This window comes from Dysidea avara, chromosome 6 (assembly GCF_963678975.1).
Source record: "Dysidea avara chromosome 6, odDysAvar1.4, whole genome shotgun sequence".
Taxonomy (NCBI): Eukaryota; Metazoa; Porifera; class Demospongiae; order Dictyoceratida; family Dysideidae; genus Dysidea; species Dysidea avara.
Genome location: NC_089277.1, coordinates 14369396 through 14390595, shown reverse-complemented (window position 1 = coordinate 14390595; position 21200 = coordinate 14369396). Strand labels below are relative to the sequence as shown.

At 38.0% G+C, this 21200-nt stretch overlaps 3 protein-coding genes across 6 annotated transcripts in view; all 3 read left to right on the top strand.

Annotated features, from left to right (window-relative positions):
* LOC136259176 (E3 ubiquitin-protein ligase TRIM71-like) overlaps positions 1–21200 on the top strand; it is a 70197-nt gene that overhangs the window by 31622 nt on the left and 17375 nt on the right. Inside the window, exon 1 of one of the 3 annotated variants that reach the window (XM_066052627.1) lies at positions 20355–20475. The exons of 1 other annotated variant lie outside the window; for it this stretch is intronic. The gene's annotated coding sequence lies outside the window, so the exon portion shown is untranslated. Of the gene's footprint in view, positions 1–20354; positions 20476–21200 lie in introns of those variants that run through there. One more of the 3 variants, XM_066052629.1, reaches the window with a different exon arrangement.
* On the top strand, positions 770–9742 carry LOC136259189 (U4/U6.U5 tri-snRNP-associated protein 1-like). The gene is made up of 4 exons (XM_066052672.1): positions 770–1508; positions 8944–9015; positions 9084–9150; positions 9411–9742. Exons 1-4 carry the CDS (start codon positions 1464–1466, stop codon positions 9578–9580), a joined length of 354 nt encoding a protein of 117 aa, XP_065908744.1. The 5' UTR covers positions 770–1463; the 3' UTR covers positions 9581–9742.
* Positions 12004–20284, top strand: LOC136259183 (rap guanine nucleotide exchange factor 6-like). Of its 2 annotated transcripts, XM_066052643.1 has the most exons (18): positions 12004–12720; positions 13181–13230; positions 14107–14161; positions 14287–14347; positions 14607–14664; positions 15908–16068; positions 16119–16185; positions 16238–16342; positions 16457–16903; positions 17008–17141; positions 17729–17886; positions 18045–18203; positions 18266–18340; positions 18472–18606; positions 18711–18807; positions 18936–19107; positions 19170–19238; positions 19954–20284. In XM_066052643.1, exons 12-18 carry the CDS (start codon positions 18066–18068, stop codon positions 19955–19957), a joined length of 690 nt encoding a protein of 229 aa, XP_065908715.1. In that variant the 5' UTR covers positions 12004–12720; positions 13181–13230; positions 14107–14161; positions 14287–14347; positions 14607–14664; positions 15908–16068; positions 16119–16185; positions 16238–16342; positions 16457–16903; positions 17008–17141; positions 17729–17886; positions 18045–18065; the 3' UTR covers positions 19958–20284. The 2 variants fall into 2 exon arrangements, with proteins under 2 accessions (XP_065908715.1, XP_065908716.1); XM_066052644.1 differs by lacking the exons at positions 12004–12720; positions 13181–13230; positions 14107–14161; ... (4 more) ...; positions 16238–16342; positions 16457–16903 and having other exon boundaries at positions 17126–17160.

The following is a 21200-nucleotide window of genomic DNA, read 5'->3' as shown; positions in this document are numbered from 1 at the left end:
ACTTTTAGGGAATGGGAATGTATGTTTACACAACATGGGCATACATGGCCATGGCAACACTAGGTGGGGTAACTTATGTTGCCTACAACTACACATTAGTTAAAAGTCTGTTCACTGGGCTACTTGGAGAAAGTTAAATTTACAGTGTAACTACAGTGGCCTACTTGTTATGAAGCGATGAGCAACAATGAATTGCATCACGTTCTAAAATTCTTGCCACGTGTTTAATTTCAATTGTGGGTTTACTCACGTGAGTCATATATCGCCTGATAAAAAAATTAACGGCGAATCGAACGGAAGTTGTTGCAAATTGATAGGAGCAACCACCATCGAGTTATGGACAATTAAAGGGTTTGCATGTTTCCTTACCTAAAAGTTATTTTCATGGCTAGTTTTTGCCTTACCATTTAGTGTTAGGGTAAAACCCTAGGTATCATTTTAATCCTTGTTACATCACAAGTAGAATGACATAAACTGCATAGCCATAGGATGGATGCTACGGAAGTTACAGTGCTTTGTGCAAAGCATGTGTATAAGTTTAAATCCAGTGTTGTGAATTATACGGGCTTAAGGGTTAAGGAGGTGGCTGCAAGCCACTTCGTACACAGTTGGCACATGAGGGGATTTTTCAATGGCCAGTTTAGACAGGTTTTCACAGCATTTGATGTCATACTTAAAGGATATATGAAACCAGAAGCATATGAGCACTGAAAATTTAACCATGCAATATTTATATAGTGCAACATTGCCTTACTTGGAACACCACAAATCCACAGGCCAATTGGTAAGAAACGTCTGCAATGTTCTTGTATTATTAACTGGCTGTAGAGAGGGATTTAGTGATGGATTTTTATGTGTGGCAGTGTGTGAGACATGGCAAGTGTTGCTAACCAACCTGTTAGTAAACACTAAAAATGTTGATCCACATAGGCTATGTCATCACAGATGGATCATTTCAAGTTGGCTGTAATGGCTGGCAACCCAAAGCGTAAGAATTTTCACCTTTGGTGCTTATAAGCTCCTGATGAAGCAAATGATGATGTCGTTATCCATAGAATATATGGAAGGATATTTTTCAGGGTATCCATTTCAGCACTACTACAATGGAACCTCTCTATTACAGACATTTGGGACCCAGAATTTTAGGCCACTTTTTGTTATAATATAGAGGTTTTCCTCTTTCAGAGGTTAAAAATGTATTAGCCTTGCCGTCTACTAATTTCACATAAAACAAAAATTTTAAATGGAGAAGAGCTTAATGATGTTATTATAAACTTTGCACAGAAATTACTTAAGAAGCAATTTCCAGCTATCAGTGGTTTACAGAATACAGTTCTGCAAGCAAAGAAGCAGAATGATTAAGTGGACAACAATGCTCGAGGCAATGTTTACAAGTAATTCACTCATGTGGTAACCATTGGATTGTTGCTTCCAATGTTCACCTAGAAGGATCAGACAAGGTGATGGTGTATGACTCCCTGTATGACAGCATTGATGACAGAACCCAGGTAGTCATACATGAATTGTTTGGAGTCTCCAAACATGATGTTGCCAAGGTTCATAAGCAACAAGGTGTCCAAGACTGTGGAGTTTTTGTAATTACATTTGCCACAACCATTTGTTGTGAATCTCGGGTTGAATATGGCACGGAATGGCACATCAAAATCTATTCCTCAAGCGATGTTTTGAACTCTACAGACAACTACGTAGGTGAACATTTCCCTCCTCAACAAGACATGTTTTCACACCGGCAACACACGACTGTGACAAGATCGATTGAAGCCTGAATGAGTAAAGCTGGGAATGAAGGCTACTACTTGTAAGGTAGTGAGCACTGTGAAGCTGATGTACATGGTGTCACAGTTAAAATGCAATTATTTGCTTTGAGACTGCACGATTGAGTGTCTCAGTTTAGTAGATGTCAGTCATTGTATCCAGCTACTCAGTAGTTGGTATTCTGGATTCAGGGGTGTCCAATTAGAGCAGTTTGTGCTCTAATCGGACACCTCTACATAGCCGTACTATAGTGGAACTGCTCTATTCAGACACCTCAGAATACTGCTATAGTTTGACACTGTTTGTTGCATCAGCCATCACTGTGTAATAGAGGATTTGCACGCATGAAACAACAGTTGCTAGGCGGACATGTTTCGGGACAACTTTCTATGGCGCATATTGGGTCAGAATGAAGGTAACGAGATTTATTCACTAAGCACTGGTTATAGTGGCACTGGGAAGTGGGGCTGGTTTCGAAATAGAATATCTTATCATTGGCCTTGTGAAATAGGTGACTATGAATACTGCAACTGAACAAATCAAAGACGATCTTAGAAATGGTACAGTATTCAATTGTGTACCACCACCTTTTTGTCAACCTGTAATAATGGTAGCTGAGCACCCTACTCCTTAGGATTGTCATTTCCTCATTCTTAAATTTCGATACATTACTTACCAATTCTAACTTCTTCGCCTTTTTTAACGAACTGGGTGGTATTTACAACACAACTCAACACTGATTTGCTTCATTACAGTCTATCAAATCCTGAGAAAGTGTTTTTCAGCCATAACACTGTCCCGAAACATTGCCCGACAGCTACGGTTGCTTAGCAATTACGATGAATTACATCATGCTGCAAGTCTTCTGTGGTTACTATCTTGATGAGTGGCACATTATAAAGGTTTACTGTAGCTATGATGGCTAGTGTAAAGTGCACAGCATAGTAAGATACCAGAGCAGCAATTGGCCAAAATTAGACCTTTCAATCTATGCAGTAGAAGCCTTTTAAACCTCAAAGCTTACTACCAGATCTTGTAAAAGTCTTTCCAAGAATGTAGCCCAGCTAAACCTCACACCCGTCCTACACATATACAAATCCTTTAAATGTGCATGCATGTATGAAGTGGGATCAGTGATTGAAATATCTGATTTAAAAAGTGATACTTTTAATTAATTAGTAGTGAATACTCAGATATAGTAGTAGCTTCTTAAGTACTTTGGTATTTGGATAGTAAAATTAGTACTCAAGATACACATACATTTTGCCATAAGAATAATGCCATGAATAATCTGATTTGTGAAATTCAATGCATTCCACTTGCCAGAAACATTTACATGGGTATACTTCAACAAAGTGTGTGGCATGTTTGTCAATGTGTATTTTTACAACTACTACCTACAGTGTAAAACATATCACATAGGCGTTCAGTCCTAGTTTGTTTAAATATAGACAACTTCTAGTCCAGGATTTATATATGTCGCAAGACTGAGCCAGGAATATGAATATGCAAGTCTGTCACACTACAACCTATTACAGCAGCAGAGAGGTAGCTAGTCTCACTGGTGTAGATGGGAAGTTTAATCGCATGACTGAATGGTTTGGTGGTTGCTACTTTAAATGATGCATGTGCAGGTATTTTGAAAATTTAATTTTACTTCCAGAATTACAGAGTCCTGAAATCTGTGTAGTATACAATGTGGCCACTTTTGGAATGGTGTCAATAATTACTTATTTATGAGGTCATTAAGTATACCTATGTTTTTGGGACCTACTTGACATGGTCACTATAATGAGGTGGTCTTATTAATGAGGTCATGAAGTACCTTAGCTATGTTTGGGGCCAGCTTGCTGTAATGAGGTGGTCTTATTGATGAGATCATGAAGTACACCTTAGCTATGTTTGGGACCTGCTTGACATAGTCACTGTAATGAGGTGGTCTTATTGATACATAGGCGGATCTAGGAGACATTGTCAGGGGGGGCCAAGGGGGGGCAAAAGTTTTAGTGTACAAAAGTGTTTATTCCACTAAAAGGAATTCTAGTACACAAGTTATATTCAGTTGCATAACTGTATTCAGTATAGCTGGATGAATGATAGACATACAGTTGTAAGATTGTAGTTGGCGAAAAAAATTTTTAAAATTAGACCTCCTAGGTTTGAATTTGGGAGCATTTTTGATAGCATTTAGCTTACAAAGTGTATGCTTACAATGCATATAAAGATTAATTAGCCTATCTGAGATAAAACCTGTTTGATGGTAAAGTGTGCTAAATAGAAATAAGGTGTAGCTATAGCTAGTATTGTAATGACATTACAATCGTGACTGTTCTATTAGAGTATCTCGATCTTGGCGCAAAAATTCAAACTTATATGTCTCACTTTCTTTACAATGTACTGTATAACTGTGTACATTTACAATTGTTGTCTTCTATTTGCCCATTTGCTTTCTATACTTCTGAATACAGTGTGAATGCATGATTCCAGTTTCTGGTATCAACTGTGAGCCCAAGGGGGGCAAGAGAAAGGCCAGGGGGGGCACAGCACCCCTTGGCCCCCCCTCAGATCCGCCTATGTATTGATAGGATCATGAAGGTCATCTTAACTGAGTTTGAGACCGACATTACTCACTCAACTATATTGAAGGTGGCTTTTCGCTATATTTGCATACTTGTCATGTCCGCATAGAGGGGCAATGCACAAAAAGAAAAGTGAAGTGTGTATTAAAGAACTTTGCACACCCTACATTTTATAATGGAATATAAATGGAATATGACAAATCACTGCATCAACTAAGAACGACCTTGCATCACCACCCATAAAATCAAGAAAGCTCTTGGTCTGTTAATCCTTACCATATCTGAGCATGGTGAATTTTCCCATGTTGCACCAAATTAAGCCACAGACTCAACTCCTGGTGGTGTCCCTCCTTTAAGTTCCAACTTCTTGAAGGGACTATCGTCAATCAATGGAAGTTTGAGGCAATAAATGGTCTGTGTGTACATACTTGACTATAGTAATGGTGTTTACAACTACTGCTATAGTGCGTATTATAAAACGCTACACAAAACTTATTAATGTATGCATTTAATAAGTACTTAACCACATATTGATTTTCCTACTTTTTAAATTGTCCAGGCAGCAAGAATTTGCCTGCAGATTTTCTCACATTTGGTAGCCTTGCATGAAAGGAGCTTTGGAAGCATATATTGCTAGAATGGAGTCCAGATTCCAGAGACTAGTGTACTTGTCCAGACTAGCTAGCTACCATATTGTGGGGTACAGAATCACTGTGTCGGACTTCATCAGAGTATTACATAGGCAAGAAATTATATACTGTATTTTAATCTACACAAAATATGGGTTGGTCAGGCCTGTGAAATAGCTAATTAAGTTTGTGAGGTCTGAGGCAAAACTTGGGCATATATACAGCAATTTAGTAGTAGTCCCAATGCATGTTGGTGAAATTGCCAGTACAATAATTCAAAATGCAATGATAGGACTTTTTGTCATTATTATTATGTTGAACTATCAATATTAACTATTATTAATTCTCAAACCAATTTGGTAATTGATATGATAAACTGAAAGAAACATTTTCTTCAACAATGATCTAAATGGAATAGTGTGAAACCAAAATTCTGTACACGTAAACATACAGTGTATGTGTTTAGGATACCACTGTATGACATTCAAGAATGTATGTACATACCTCTACAGAAACTTCTACAGCTGTATCTGCTGCTTGTTCACTACATTTTTCAACCTGATACAAACAAAGCCGACATAGGGTATTTTCAACAGCTGATATGATCGGGTGGACCTATAATTATTAAAAATGATAAATTCAAAAACATTTGTATTGCATAAAATTACCAGGCAATAAATTTTACTTCACAAATGATTAATGGTAGGTATATAATTTAGAGCTTTCGTCTATAACCACCACAAGCTTCACTTTTGATAATAAGCAAATTTTTATCAGAGGAATGAGCAGCAAGCGGACAAATCCATTTCCACATTGCTAATGTTACTATATGCAACTCTTCTTGTCAACACCAATAACAGATCAATGAAAGCAATGTTGAATCCACCATTGTGCCCTTCCTTAATCAAAATAGGTAGGTGACCACAATTAGGCCATACCAAATTAATATTACATTTCATAAAGTTTTTATCCCTCTAGTAGTGACCTGGCAGTTTGACAAAAATTTCAGACTAATTTATCAGAGTAAAATGGCTGCTCTATAGAGTATCTTGTAAGGCTATTTTGATAAGCACTTTCCCTTCCCATTGCTACTACACCTTGCAATAGGCTTGTTGTAATAGATTTCTATTTTAAAGACTTCCAATTGTGCAGGTTGGCAGGAAGTCATTATTAGTATTGATTTTATCGCAGTTTCTCATGTAGCTATAGCAAAAGTGAGAGTACTTCTGTTCCCATTAACCCAGTTGATGCAAATACTAGCGGAGTGATGCTAATCATCAGGACCGCCGACAGGGGGGGAAACTGGGGAAATTTTCCCTGGGCCCCAGGTCCCAAAGCTACATTAACTGTAGTTATAGGGCCCCACATTCTTGATTAGCCACGTGCAGACCCCCTAAATTTTCTTGGCAGCCCTGCTAATTATAATTCCACTTCACTGACATGATTAGATATTATTTCAATCAAACAAACCAACTACTAGGGTCACAAACTTAACCCATGACATCCACGTGCAAGCCAGATAGCTACTCATGTGGTCTCAGAGCATGCAACTAACCAACAATTGCAGTTTAAACTGTCACACCACATAGACTATATTCAATTGCGCAAGCCACTATTTGTGACACATTCTTATGAGTAGCCTTCATTCCTTCACTCCCAGCTAGTCTGGCCTCATGCAGTCATCCCATGGCCACGTGTTGCGAGAAGACGTGCCTTGCTGAGGAAGGAAATGTTCACCCACGTAGCTGTCTATAGAGTTCACAATATTGTGAGGAGTACATTGCCCGGCTATGTCATGCCATTCAACCGAAGAACGTGACTCCGTAAAACAAATGAAAACAGTAAGTTCACAATAAGTGAAAAAATTTTTAAGTCAAAGTGGGCCCAAAAAAAATATTTGCCCAGACAGGTTGTTTGTGACATTTTCTTATGGTTATGATGCAATCTTGTAATTGTATTCATTCTATTCTAGAACTGTCCAGAATTGTATGTATAGTAATGTGGTTTGGCAGTAAAATTAGATTATGTTGAATTTCTTCAAAGTTGCTGAGCTATATAGTTAGCTGTCAAGATAGATTACCACAAATACACAAAAGACAACTGTGCTCTGTCATTTATCATTAAGCCCAGCACCTTCTACCCTTTTTGACCCTTTTCCTCCATCGTCCATGGTGACCCTGGAACAATAATAATTCCTGTGTGGTCCTAGTCAAAGACAAGTTCTGGAGGGACCTTTTCCATTTTCACAACCACTTTAATATCCAAGAGATACTGCTCCTATGGCTCAGCAAAGCATAATGGATCTATTTTTGCTGCTGTTGTTGTTTTCCTTTTGACAATTTTACATACAATCAAGTAAGGATTTAGTCCAGTATCTGGTTAATTTGATAGGCCCTGCAGATGCCTTATCCCCATCCTTGTCATGCAGAAGCTTCTTGTGGGTCTTCACTGTAACCTCACCAGCTGCCAAAACCGTTGTAGTGGTGACCATTCCTCCAGTACTATGTGTGGCACAAACATAAGATTGCATCTGATTATCAGTGTGTCACCCACGAGTAGTGGCCTGCCCCGTTTTAGGTTAGGAAGAGCAGTTAAGACAATTTCACCTGATTCAGCAAACTGTCTATTCTTACTAAACCTTTTAACCTCTTCATAATACTTTGATTTCCAAGTATTAAGCATGCTCTCCTTAAGCTGGATACAGAACTCCTTGTTGTAGTGCTGCCTTGTTTCCATTGTCTATATCCATCTGCACTCCTGTAAATGTCATGTACTTTCCTCTGCTTCGTTTGCCACTGGTGCTGATATTTTTCGATGGCTTGTTCAACGCTGTCATTAGCTGCTTTTATAGCTTCTGCTGTATCTTGAAGTAGCAATGCAACGACATGGTAAACTACAGTGTAGCTACACGTCACGACCAGAAACAAAGCAAAATAAAATAGCTAGATAACTATCATGCAATCGATTGTGTTCTGCACTAATTTCAAAAAGCTTAATTTTCAAAGAACCTGTGTTTTCCTAAAGATTCAAAAATTAAACTCATTCGAAAATAACCCGTTATATGCTAAGGCATATGATATAGGACCAAAAGTAACGCTGTAACAGCAGGTTTAAGATGTTACACTGTCATGCTATAACATTGTAGCATAGTAATAGCCTGATACTAAGATACTGGCTGTTACATTGTTGTTATGTTCACATGTTGTAAGGATAGCCAAATGTTAAGATTGGCTGTTGTATACACTGTTACATAGGGATTGACTAAGCAATGTTCTGCATTAGAGCTGTGATCTGGACCAAGTAGCTGTCCATAGCCAATTATTTGTCCCTATAACTGATTGATTAACCGATTAAATTGTGTGACAGTGTAACAGCCAGTGTTTTAGTATCTGGCTATCCCTATGTGACAGTGTAACAGTTACAATGTAACAGAGTAGTGGACATCGTATGAGTTATTATTTTTATCCTCACAATATGTAACGGTGTAACTGTTGCAGTGTAACAGCTAAAATGTTACAATGTGGTTTAAAACAATTTATAGTCCTACTGTATATCTTGCCACATATGTTACATGATACGTTGAGTGTAGCCGAAGATAGCCATTCCACAAATGACAATGTGGATGACTTTTCTTCAGATTACATGGCTAGTGGTACTGATAACATACCAGTATAATTTCTTCATCAGTGCAGGTCTCACACTTGATGACTCAATACCCACATTACTATTAACAGTACGAGTAGCATTATGATGACATCTCGCATTACTGCCTTTACTTAAATAAGTGTACCACTTTTGTTGTTGGTGATACAAACATACGTGTTTAGGTACTGGTTATATTTGTGTTTTAACTGCGTGTAAATTCAATAATCTGCAGACCTAAGCTGCAGCTGAGTGGACAAATTTATTATACATTTTCGATGGGGAAGCTGTTCGTCATGTGTGTACATATACTGCAGGCTGAAAAGAATGTTGAACTGAAGAACAAGAAAGTGGACTACAATCCTCATAAGGATGACGAGTATGGGAATGTTAGTACTCAACTCACAGCTACATAATATATGTTAATGTAGGGTGTGTACATGTGGTGTTGTACCAGCTTAAGGAGATACTGAAGAAATACAAAGAAGAGATTGAAGGAATAAAGAAGGACTCCATTGTCCTGGGTAAGCACGAGTGTATGTATTTAGTATCCTGCATGTGTCTATAGTAGTTCTATTCTTTAGTTTACAAGTGTATATTGTACTGTAAGGATAATACATGTACTAGCTATTGACAAATAGCTGGGGAGAAATTCTTATAGGACTGTAAGACCCTGTTCCAATAGGTCACTGTAATAAGGTCTGACTTGAGAATCCCCCGAATGTGTGTAGTGTACTGTGCATTGGTACTACACCATTAATACTTGTTAACATGATCTTCACAGGTGAAGGAGGGTTGTATGATGCAACTGAGGAAAGAGAGAGACAAATTATCAGGGACCATGTGAGAGCCAATGCTGTATGTGTCATTTTATATTTTGCTGTTTGTGCAATATCTAAGTTCATACGTTGCCTGTATTTAAAAATTCTAAAACAATACTTTCGTCCTTCATGAGGTACACACCATGTATAAAAACATACATACTGTACAGTTACATATATTCTTTTAGTCCATATTATAATAGTGTTTTGTTCTCAGTGTGCAAAATAACTTTTGGGACCCCACCTGACATACTGTCAGGACAAAATAAAAGTTGGAAGGACATTTTCAAAGTTGTCCGGACATATACTTTGAATGATCATCATCACTATTTCATAATAAATTTATATTATATCATTAAAAAGTTCATGTATGCACAGTGGTTATAAAATTCATGGTGTAAATTAAAATACAATATAATGAATTACAACTAAGTATCTGATATTGAGACACACGCACACACACACACACACACACACACATCACAGAGACTGACAGTTTTACACTACTACAAAAAGCAAAAGGCTACATACTTGTCTAATACAGCTGCACAACAATATTACAAGATCACAAAATACAAATCACAAACTTATGATATGCAATTAGGTAAGGTGTTGTATATTCTGGTGTGGATTACACTTACTCTATAATCACACAGTCATCACCAGATTCACAAGGCTCATCATCACCAGATTCACAAGGCTCATCACCACCAGATTCACAAGGCTCATCATCACCAGATTCACAAGGCTCATCATCACCAGATTCACAAGGCTCATCATCACCAGATTCACAAGGCTCATCATCAACAAAACTTAAAGGCTCCTCGTTGTCATCATCATCATCATCATCATTAGGCTCTTCATCAATGCTAACTTGTACCCCATCCTTCCATTCATCCAAGGAAAAAGCATGTTTGTCACCTTTTTCAGTAGGAGTATCCTTGGACCCATGACCTGTGGTACTGGTAGCTCTACTGCTGGCAGTCAACCGTCTAGATTTGTCATTATACCATGTATCTATAGCACTGGAGGCATCCCACTTCTCCAATGGTGGACCTTCAACATTAATCCTCACTAGCTGGTCTAGCCTATTCTCGGACAAGTTGGTGCGGTGATCAGTTTTAGCTGAGAAAAGACTATTTCCAAGTGACCATTAGACAGTGGGAGACTAAACAAAAGCTCTATTAGCCATAATACATTGGACCAACGCTTGGAGTCCACACAATTGAACAATTTCCACCAAATATTCTTATAATCTTGCACCAGATTAAGATACCGTTTGCTATACTCCACCATATCATCCCATTCCTCCTGTACAGCAGACGTATCTATGCCAGCTTTCTCTAAAGGAATAGTAAACCTATGACTGACGACGTCTAATGCAGCATGCTCAAAACAAGGAGTAGCAGTCCTCTCCCAACCATGAGTTGCAAGCAGTGTAACAGCATGTGTGAACAGTGCAAGCTCTTCCTCTTGTGCTTTCAGTCGATGCACAAGACACTCATCAATAGCAGTGATCCAAACCTTGTAATTTTTCTTCAAAGTAGATAGAGCCTCAGAATGATAGCGCAAATCAGCACCTTGATAACAATAGACTGTTTTAGTGCCTGTATCAGTGGGTATTTCATTTTGTTGAATTCTGGTCAAAAAAATTTTAACAGTTAGGATATCCTCAAAATTCTTTGTTTTTAGCTCATCCAAACATTTTTTTTGTTTTAACCATCGCTTCTATTGCCCTTACAATACACAACTCATCTTCCTGTAGCACTTTGCTAAGTATTCCTAAAGGCTTTAACACATCATGAAAAAGAGCACAACCTAATAAGACTTTTGACTTCCTCCACTTCAAGACATAGCCTTTCAATTTCTATCTATCTACTGATTTAACTGCTGTATCTTGTGATAGTGTGATTAAGTGACTAAGGTAAGCCCCATACCTGTCAACCAATCTTGCCAGAGCAGACACCTTGTGTGCTATAAATCTCATCCCACTTGCCCGAAGTGGTCTGGTACCCCCCTTAGTTGGCGTTTCTGTGTCTGTTAAACACTGTTTGAGATTGTCCACAATTTCCTTTAGTTCGTGACACTTTTTGGGTGATTTTTCGTATACATAGTATACTTGTAAAAGCAACTCATCGATGTCCTTAAAAAATGTGTCTTTTAAAGCATCCTTAACAGAAAGTTCCAGCCTATGAGTAAGACACCAAGATACAATAAGCCATGGAATGTCTTCCGTGAGATATCCTTTAAGACCATTCCTTCTTCCTATATTGGCATTAGTACCATCACACCCCAGCCCAATCATCTTGCACTGCCATTCTAATGGAGTCACACCCATGTAGGCCAGAGTTTTCTTGACACAAACATAAAGACCTTCTCCAGTCCCCCGTGCAAGATGACGAACTGCAAAGAATTTATTCCTCACATGAACCGTGCCATCTTCTGAACCAGAGTAGGGATCAAAATACAGAACTAAAAAAAGCTCCTCGTCTACATTAGCACAATCAGTGCTGCTATCTATCAACAGAGAAAAAACTTGGCTTTTGCTATTTTATATTTTAAATCTCCTTTGAGGTCTGTAGCGATGGATTCTACAAATGAAGCACAGCCAATATCATTTCGATAGCTTGCACCAATTTCCACTCCATGCCGCTCCTCCATGTCACACAAAGGCTTCATTTTCTTGAAAGCTAGATTTTCCTTCACCATCATGTAAGCGATCTCGAACTTACGCTTCAGTTTCAGCCTAGTTGATTCATCCATCGATGGCTGTAGAATAGCTTTAGCTATTGGTGCGTACTCGCACACATTTGTAGAGTGTTGTTTCTTGTACAGCAGCATAGCACGCGCGTGCATATCCGTATCGGCGTGTTCCTTAAATGCCGATGTTCTCGTATTCTTTGATCCATTGACAAAAGCCGGGTTATAATTTCGCAGCGAAATTAGTCGGTCGTTAAACTGTATACAAACCCCACACTTAAGAGCAGACACGTGCTCGCGGTCGCCAGGTACCATCTCATATTTCAGCCATATCGTTGTATCCAACTCCTTATCATTCTCTACAATCCACTTTTCAACTGTTCTACGTGTTAGCACTCGTTTCTTGCTCGAATCGGAATGTCCAGACATAGTTTCCGTGCATTCTAATTTTCGTCCGGACAGGTGCTAATAATTTCCGGATATTGTCCGGTGACCGACCGTTATTTTGCGCACTGACTACAGGCTAGTCTAGAAGGTGTACAACTAGAGTTGTATCAGAATATTATAGTGCTGGTGAGTGAAGTGAACACTTGTGTGATGTATGCACACATCATTTATGTAATATTATGTAAATGTACTGTACAAGTTGTATAATGTATGAGTGCAGTGTTATGTGTGTATGTGCGTATGCAGTGAATTTCTCCCCAAATCTACAAACTTATTTGGACACCTTTTGTGGCTTTTGAAGTGTCTTTTAAGAGGTTTCAGGGTCAACATGTACGTATTTGTCCAATTATACAAATGGGACTGTAGACAAGTGTCCTGATTATCAAGGTGTTGTCCATGCATATTTTCTGGCCTTTGATTTTGATGAGGTTCCGCTGCATTTGAAGGATTTTACTTATCAGAAATAGATGTAGTGTAGTGGAATACACAGGTACATTTGTTTTCATACATTAACCACCTACATTGTTTGTACTGTACTTGTGCATAGGTTATTGTGATAAATACTTCTATGTTATTTCTTGTGCAGTTGAAGTTTAAGAAGCCAACAAGAAGAAACTCAAGAAACAAGTCCTAAAAGTATAAATATCTCATTATTTTTTGTTGTGTGTTTCTGTATGTTGTTATATGGCATATGTGACCGTCTCAGCAAAAACCCGACTTGTTTGCACAATTAAAAAAAAAAAATTTATTCACTTAGCATTATTGGCAGTGTCCAAGGAATGAATCACCAAAGTTTCAGCCTTCTGTGGTGTGTAGTTTTGAAATTATAGCACTAGACAGTAGGAAGAGTAAGATAATTGATTTGTACAGTGACTATACTGAAAATAAACTACAGGCGCTTACATTCGCAGTCATAACTTCCATTTGGATTAGTCTACAATGTTGCAATTTGGCTTAAAATGTTCACCATGGATCAGCACATCAACCAAGATATAGTGTTAGCCCTGTAGACACTTGTGCATATGGATATGAAGGCAGTTTGGTAGAAGAAACAATGACGATCTTGTTACGTTTACTGTATCGTAAACAAACACACGTGAAACGAATACCGTTGAAGTTACAGAAACAAAACAAAGATTTTCAAACTCTCCATGAGCAGGCGAATAAGACAGTATATAGTTTTAATCAATTTGAGTCTTCCTTCTTCGAATACTGGCCCGATAAAAACTTGCGTATTTTTCTTTGTAGCATGTGTAATTTTACGAAACATTTTTAAATTTTGTTTTTCTCAATACGCATGCTTGTGCAAACAAGTCGGGTATTTTGCTGAGACGGTCACATATATAAGTTGGTTTTATATTTGGTATGCAGCCAATGCCTGCACAAGTGGACCATTACTCTAATGGACAGATTTGTTTGGCATTGCTTTTGTTTTGTTTTATACAATGACATGTAACTACATGTTTAGTGCACTTCTGTCATTGTAACTGCTGTGTTGTACATATGTGACAGCACTGATGACTTGGCTGAAGGTGATCCCAGTGAGTTTGACCATGGATCAAGATATGTGCGTGTGCGTGCATGCGTGTGTGTGTCATTAGTCTATCAATATTTTAAAAAATGTGTACATTGCACGTGCGTATTGTACTTACATGCAAACTCATATGGATCCTGTGCGCACTTGATGTTTAGGAGCACAGGCAGGAGAAGGCTAGAGGAAGAAGATATCAAAATGGAAATAGATGATGTCATCGTAAGTATGTATGTGTCTGTGTGTCCAGTCATACACACAGGCATGCGCACACACACGCACACGCATACACACACCCCACACACTCACACACACACACACACTCACACACAAACAAACACGCATACACACACACACACACACACACACACACACCCCACACACTCACACACACACACCCCACACACTCACACACAAACACACACACACACAATATACCTATACCTATATTAACAATCAATGTATGTATTCTCTTTTTTAGACAGCATAAATTGGGACATGGAGCCATCAGAGCCAGTAGTCACTACAGCACTAGAAAGGTAACATGATTGTGTTTGTTGTATGTACGTTCATATGTAAGTGAGACCTCTTTATAATCATTGCCATTAATTGGACTACTACTATAAACTGTATCTGTGTGTCCAGTTTCTTTACAACTGCTTTGTGCATGTGTAATAATGCAGTGCCTTCAAAAAGTCCCTTACCAGTTCTATACCACCATGTAAAGTTTCTAGTAAATACTGGGATTTTTGAATTAGAATAGTGCTTATGTATTTTAAGAATTTTAGAAATGGAACCTTTTATCAGTTATGTGTGCATGTTTGCTAAAAACTCATACGAGTTAATCTCAACTTGTCATGGTAAGCTATGTGTGTAGGTACTTGGTGTGAAGCCTAAAGTGTACCAGTATTCTAAGTCAGTAGCCAGTAAATTCAAAACTCAGAAAGGCCATTGTTACATAAGAGTCTTGTCAATTCCTCTCTAGAATTTACTTGAAGGGTGAACGCTGCTATTTTTATTTTTCAGACAAACCACTTCTGATAATCTGATCTACAAAATAACTTTAATTGTCCTCATTAATTGTAGTACATTAGTAACATTACCATGATGGTAGTGAATGCCTTAATGACTTACTCTATTGTATTGCTATTCAAATTTTGATCTCTACTCCTTTGTAGCTAAATTGGGTGTATCTGTACTTACATAAAAGAAAGTTGCATTTGAGAGTTTAATTTCATAGACAAGCAGAAAATAAAGTCCTTCATAATGTACGTGTATCCAAAATATAAACCCTTTACATCTACTGTATTTATATGTATTTGCCAAATCGATAAATATTCTCCTGTGAAGAAGTACCATGTACATGTATCAAAACACAGTCATAACAAACTGGAAGTCAAACGCATGCCTAGTATAAATGGTGGCCATTACAACTTCACTGAATCAAATTAGAGAAATAGAAGTGAGAATTAACTACTGTACATATCAGGATGTAGGTAAAAATGAATTAGAGCACTGCAGATAGTAGCAGGAGAAACAAGTTATAACACTGGTTCAATGTAGGTGGCCACTATAGTGAAATGTGCTCATTAATGAGGTGATCAAGTATACCTTAGCTATGTTTGGGACCTACTTGTAATGGTCACTATAATGAGGTGGTCTTATCAATGAGGTCATCAAGTACAAATGACTGCTCTATTAGAGTAGTGACTGTTGTATTAGGGTGGTTGAAAATACTGATATTTAAAAAAAAAATGCTATTTTAATATTATTTATACACAGTTTCAGAGATATGGACTTTTCAGACTTATGGACCACCTCTGGTCCCAAGGAGTTCGGATAACTGAGGTTCCACTGTACTTGACATAGTCAGTATAATGAGGTGGTCTTATTAATGAGGTCATGAAGTACACCTTAGCTATGTTTGAGACCTACTCAACATGGTCAGTATAATGAGGTGGTCTTATTAATGAGGTCATGAAGTACATCTTAGTTATGTTTGTAACCTACTTGACATGGTCAGTATAATGAAGTGAACTCTCTTAATGGGATTTCACCATGTAATTATACATATAAGGTTATACACATGTTTACTGTTTATTTTATCACTAGGTCTTCTCTAAGCTTACATCTGCTGTACGTTGATCCATTCTCAAATTGATGATACTTTAAACAGCTGAAGAAGACAACACTGTTATTATCAACAATGGAGAAGAGGTGTGTGTGTGTTTGATGTGTGCATTCAAGAAGAGTTTAACAGTTACTTGTACAATACACATCTGTGCTAAGAGTTCCCTCTTCAATCTCCCTGTGATGAAGTGATCTTTACAGGTGGACAGCTGGTATGTAGTGTTAAACGGATGTCTGAAATTTTGTCGAGAACAAGAGCAAGAGAAACTACAGTGGAACCTCTCTGTTACGGATATTTTGGGACCGAGAATTTTTGGCTACTTTTTGCTGTAATACGTATAGAGGTATTCCTCTTTCAGAGGTAAAAAAATGTGTTAACCAGTCCAGTCCTGTTGTGTGTTGGGGCCAAAATTTCTTTCCTTATTATGAAGGTTTTTTCTGTTGTGTCCTTAATTTGGGAGTTTGTTAAGAGAGGTTCCACTGTATTACATGTTGGAGAAAGGTAAATAATGAAAACGGCTTTATTTGTATAGTATATGTCCATTACCTAATGTACTCTTCCGTGATTTTTCCAACAGTTATGGCGTCAACCAATCACTAAAGGTGACACTTCACAGTGGTAGATTACTGGCATCAAAGGACTATCAGGTGAGCGTGCTCTAGTTTTGTTTGTGGGTGACTGTCTGTCTGTCTGTATATCTCAATGTATGTGACTGTGTACACTCAGTTTGTGACCTTCTCCTTTCTTCCAGTATGGGTTCCTACACATCAGTGTGTTCAGTGAGACCATCCTTGAAGGAGAGGAACACATCAAGAGGGAGACTGATGAGGACGGACAAACTGTTAAAGTAGTGGAGTTACGTGTGGCTGGTCTCAAGAGTGAAGGGTACTTTATCATTATCCAGGTGTGTTGTGTGTGTGCGTGCGTGCGTGCGTGTGTGCGTGCGTGCGTATGTTACGTATGTAATGTGTATAGGGGAGGGGGTACAGTATATGGGATTATTAATTTCAGTACAAGTGCCTGAGCCAGATAAATGGCCTGAAGAAATTGGTTCAGTTGGCACATTTTCTGGTGCAACTATTGTGCCTTCTTTGTAGTATACCGTACAAGGTAGGTCTTATGTTGATGTAGATCTGATAATGTCATTGTAGTCTTTATTCCCTATACTCTAAGGCCATACTCTAAGGCCATACTCTAAGGCCATACTCTAAGGCCATACTCTAAGGCCATACTCTAAGGCAGCTACTTGTTCTACGTTAACAGCCTTGGTTATAGTCTTTTATAATGGCTTTGGTCTTGAAATGCATCTTTTAAGGCTTGGGTACCTATTTTGAAGGAGATATACCCTTGTGCAAAAAAAATACACAGTCTTGCTGTGTGCATGTGTGTGCATGTATGCACATGAGTGTCGTAATAAAATGCAAACTCCAAATAAATCATTTACATATTACATATCATTTACTGGTTGACAGGCTACTCCAGACCAACTACTAGATCACTTACTGGAGGAGAGTGTGGATGATTCCTACCCTGCTGACTTCCTGTTGACCTACCGAACATTCCTTGACCAGCACAGATCTTTGACAAGTTAATGACCAGCTGGAATGAGAGAACTGAAGTTCATGATCGGGTATGTGTGTACTTTAGTGTGTGTGGGAGGACATGACATGGAGCCACTTATCTTTGTTATTGGTGTGCTAGTTGGGTTAGCCGCCCACCAGAATGGACTCCATGTTGTGTACTATGTCCAACTTGTCCATGTACTAATTTGATGTACTAATCCTTTAGTGATCTGATTTAGAATTATTCATGGACCCTACAAGAAATTTTGTAAAATACCGTAATCTTCTCAAAGTATCTGATCGACCATTAATACCATATTTCCCAGTGGCCAAGAAGGGTCTCACATTCATCTACCTGGGGAATGACTCAATGGTTGAGAACATGGTATGTAATTTAATTGTGTGGTATTAACATGGATACCTTTACTTCACATAAATTGTCTTTAGGTCAACTTTGAGAAGTTGAGAATGATAGCTCGAGAAGTGAGGAACTGCAAACTGTACTGTATGAAGCCAATGATGGTAAGAGAACCGAGTAACTGGTGACTGTTCTATTAGAGTATTTCACTAGTGTACTACACACATAGCAAATACAGTTCACCACTTCATTAACATTAAGTACACTGATAGTACACTTGTGTTCTTACCAACAGCCTCCACCAGTAGAAGCTGTGATGGTACATCTGGGTACCCTACCCAAGTCATTACACAGTTCATTGAGAATAAAGTTCAAGAGTCCTACAGCTTATCAAGCAACTGTCAATAATCTTAAGAGAGTTTATACTCAGGTTAGCAAGTTGTTAAGATTTATTATATAGCCTGCTTTGAGGTAAAGAATTTTATTCCATTTGATAACACAACTGTGATTATGCCAACTTTTACATATTCACAGCATCAAATGAGAAAAAGAGTAAAAGCCTACGTGGAGCAACCTTACATAATAACTGATGAGGGTCACCTTGATGTGTTGTTTAAGATTTTAGTGACAGGTTTGTGAAATTCTAATTGATGCACACTGAGTTTAACATTTGTGTAATGCTATGGTTACTTAAATTGTGTAGAGCAGTTTAATGCCAAACTGGTCCCTAAGTACTTTAGTTTGTTGACATTGTTTTAGTTCACACACACAAGAAATCAGACAAGAAACCAGAGAGTCCATCAGCAAATCGCAGTCATGCACAGAACATCACGGCAAGGCTCCATACCCAGCAGTATACCCATGTCTCCCAAACAGGGATCAGTGTCTTCAGACTCACTTCCACCATCACCAAAAAAGACCAGTACTCTAGGTATGTAGATGCACTTACAGTACGTATGTATTTAGTATTTCAATGCCTTTAACATTTCACAGGTTGCAGCTCCAAGTTAGTATCACTAATAAATGGAGGCAACAAACCCTCTTGCAAAAGAGCAGCTTCTCGTAAGTTCTTATAGTACACCAGCAGTGTGTGCTTGTATAGTATACTGATGTCCCATATATGTAGCTAGTTTAGAAGTAGTGTGGCTTAGTAACAAAGTGAATAGAGGCTGAGTACTATATTAAGCTTGAGATCACACCCAAGTTGAGTTGGGAGCTGAAGAGAACACTAATAACAACTGTAGCAGAAAGTTGAATAGTACACATCAAGTCAACATGTAACAGAAATTCACTAAAAAAGAAAAAAATGAGGCTAGTTGTTAGAGTAACAACATTTTGCTCAATTGTTAGTGAGGCATAGGCTAGTCTCAACCAGACAAGTTTTCCACATGACACTTAATATGGATTAGGGATCATAAGCTGACACTTATGATCTCTAATAAATAAGCACCCTGCTGGGAAAGCTGTCTGTCTGTCTGTCTATTCTGTTACGAGGGTGAAATCATTGTTACTAAACATCTACGAGGTGAAGCTGTGGACGAGTGTAATAACAATGAGGATGACAACTAATTTATCTCACAATACTCTACCTAGTTATCACACAGCGCTCCACTCTGACACACTCTCACACAATGGGATTTAATACATGTTATCAGCTGCAGTGAACATTATGGCTAACTAGCTGTTTACCAACAACTATATGTAACTATAACATATACACCATTTTGACTATCACATATGGCATTATTGTGAATTTTGATTTCTCTTTTCTTTACAGCTAAAATTTGGACACCATTATGATCCCAATAGCAACAAACTTTTTGAATGGAATCACAAACCATCGAACATGTCATTTGTACATATTAATATACTATTTTATTGTCAGAGTGTCCTTATAGTTGTTATTGTATAGAGAAGAAGATATGTTAGCACTATTATAATATTGTAATATAATGTATTTTGTATGTATGTCCTGTATAAACAACATGTAAAACACACACACACACGTACACATACACACACATCCATTTCGTGGTTGTTGTAAAACTGTGTTCTTGCAGTGTTTTGTTTTGTCTCCTTTTTTTTAATAATGACTATTGATGTTTATAACAATCTTCTACCACAAAGTTTCTCAGTGTATAGTGTCGCCTCGCGTGATAAAACTGTGCACGTGATTGACGCGCAACTCTAGTTGGGCGTGAATGTCAAGTTGTAGCAGTGAATTGAACAGATTAAGAGAAGCCGTAGACTACTTGATTTTTTTAAAAGTTTCACTCCTTGAAGCCACGGTGCGCATCAGGTAATTGTATTAGTGTGTATATTTGGTAAGGTAAATGCCCGGGTAAATGATGGTATTTCCGGACACTCTTTGATAAAATCGCTCTAATATTGCACTCCCAACAAGTAAGCACAAACTCTAGGAATCGTTTTAAAGCCTATCTTATGGTGCATCTGCAGTACAAATTTCGTTTTGATACAATCAACTGCTGAGGAGTTATGAGCCGAAATTTAACAGCGTGTAAAAATGCAACATGCGGCTAATTCCGGACACTTATAATAAACAATCAAGAAGTGCTTTCTACAGGTTACCAATCCTCTTTAAAAGTATAGAGACTAAAGTACCACTCATCTGCAGCTTATATATCAAGTAGAAAGTTCATACCCTTCAGGAGAAAGCAGCGGGCAGTGCGTATTTTAAAAAGTTTATGTAATTCGCGAATATTGAAAAATCGACTGCTACTCCACCTGTGCTGCATGAATTCTTATGATATTTGCTATGCAATTACCCTAGGGTACAATCTTCTTATAAACTTTTGAATATCGAAAATATGAGCTTGGGCTGCCTAACATTTTCAAAGTTTTTAACAAAAATACCCGGCATGGTTAGGCTACAAATTCGTGTCAAACTTCGCGATGGAATAACGGATTCGCTTCAATTTTGGTTTGTAGATAGGCCATAGGACACTGCATTAGTATAACAAATTATAGGCCCAGGGATTCTACTGTTGTTGAGAACGATCTAAG

What these genes read in the sequence shown, in the direction of transcription:
- LOC136259189 (XM_066052672.1), top strand. Translation starts at nt 1,464, where the DNA reads ATGGTGTATGACTCCCTGTATGACAGCATTGATGACAGAACCCAG. An exon ending in GCATTGATGACAGAACCCAG is followed by an intron (nt 1,509 to 8,943) that starts GTAGTCATACAT and finishes CATATACTGCAG; the next exon opens with GCTGAAAAGAATGTTGAACT. An exon ending in GAAGGACTCCATTGTCCTGG is followed by an intron (nt 9,151 to 9,410) that starts GTAAGCACGAGT and finishes TGATCTTCACAG; the next exon opens with GTGAAGGAGGGTTGTATGAT.
- LOC136259183 (XM_066052643.1), top strand. Translation starts at nt 18,066, where the DNA reads ATGGACCCTACAAGAAATTTTGTAAAATACCGTAATCTTCTCAAAGTA. An exon ending in ACTGTATGAAGCCAATGATG is followed by an intron (nt 18,341 to 18,471) that starts GTAAGAGAACCG and finishes TCTTACCAACAG; the next exon opens with CCTCCACCAGTAGAAGCTGT. An exon ending in AAAAAAGACCAGTACTCTAG is followed by an intron (nt 19,108 to 19,169) that starts GTATGTAGATGC and finishes AACATTTCACAG; the next exon opens with GTTGCAGCTCCAAGTTAGTA.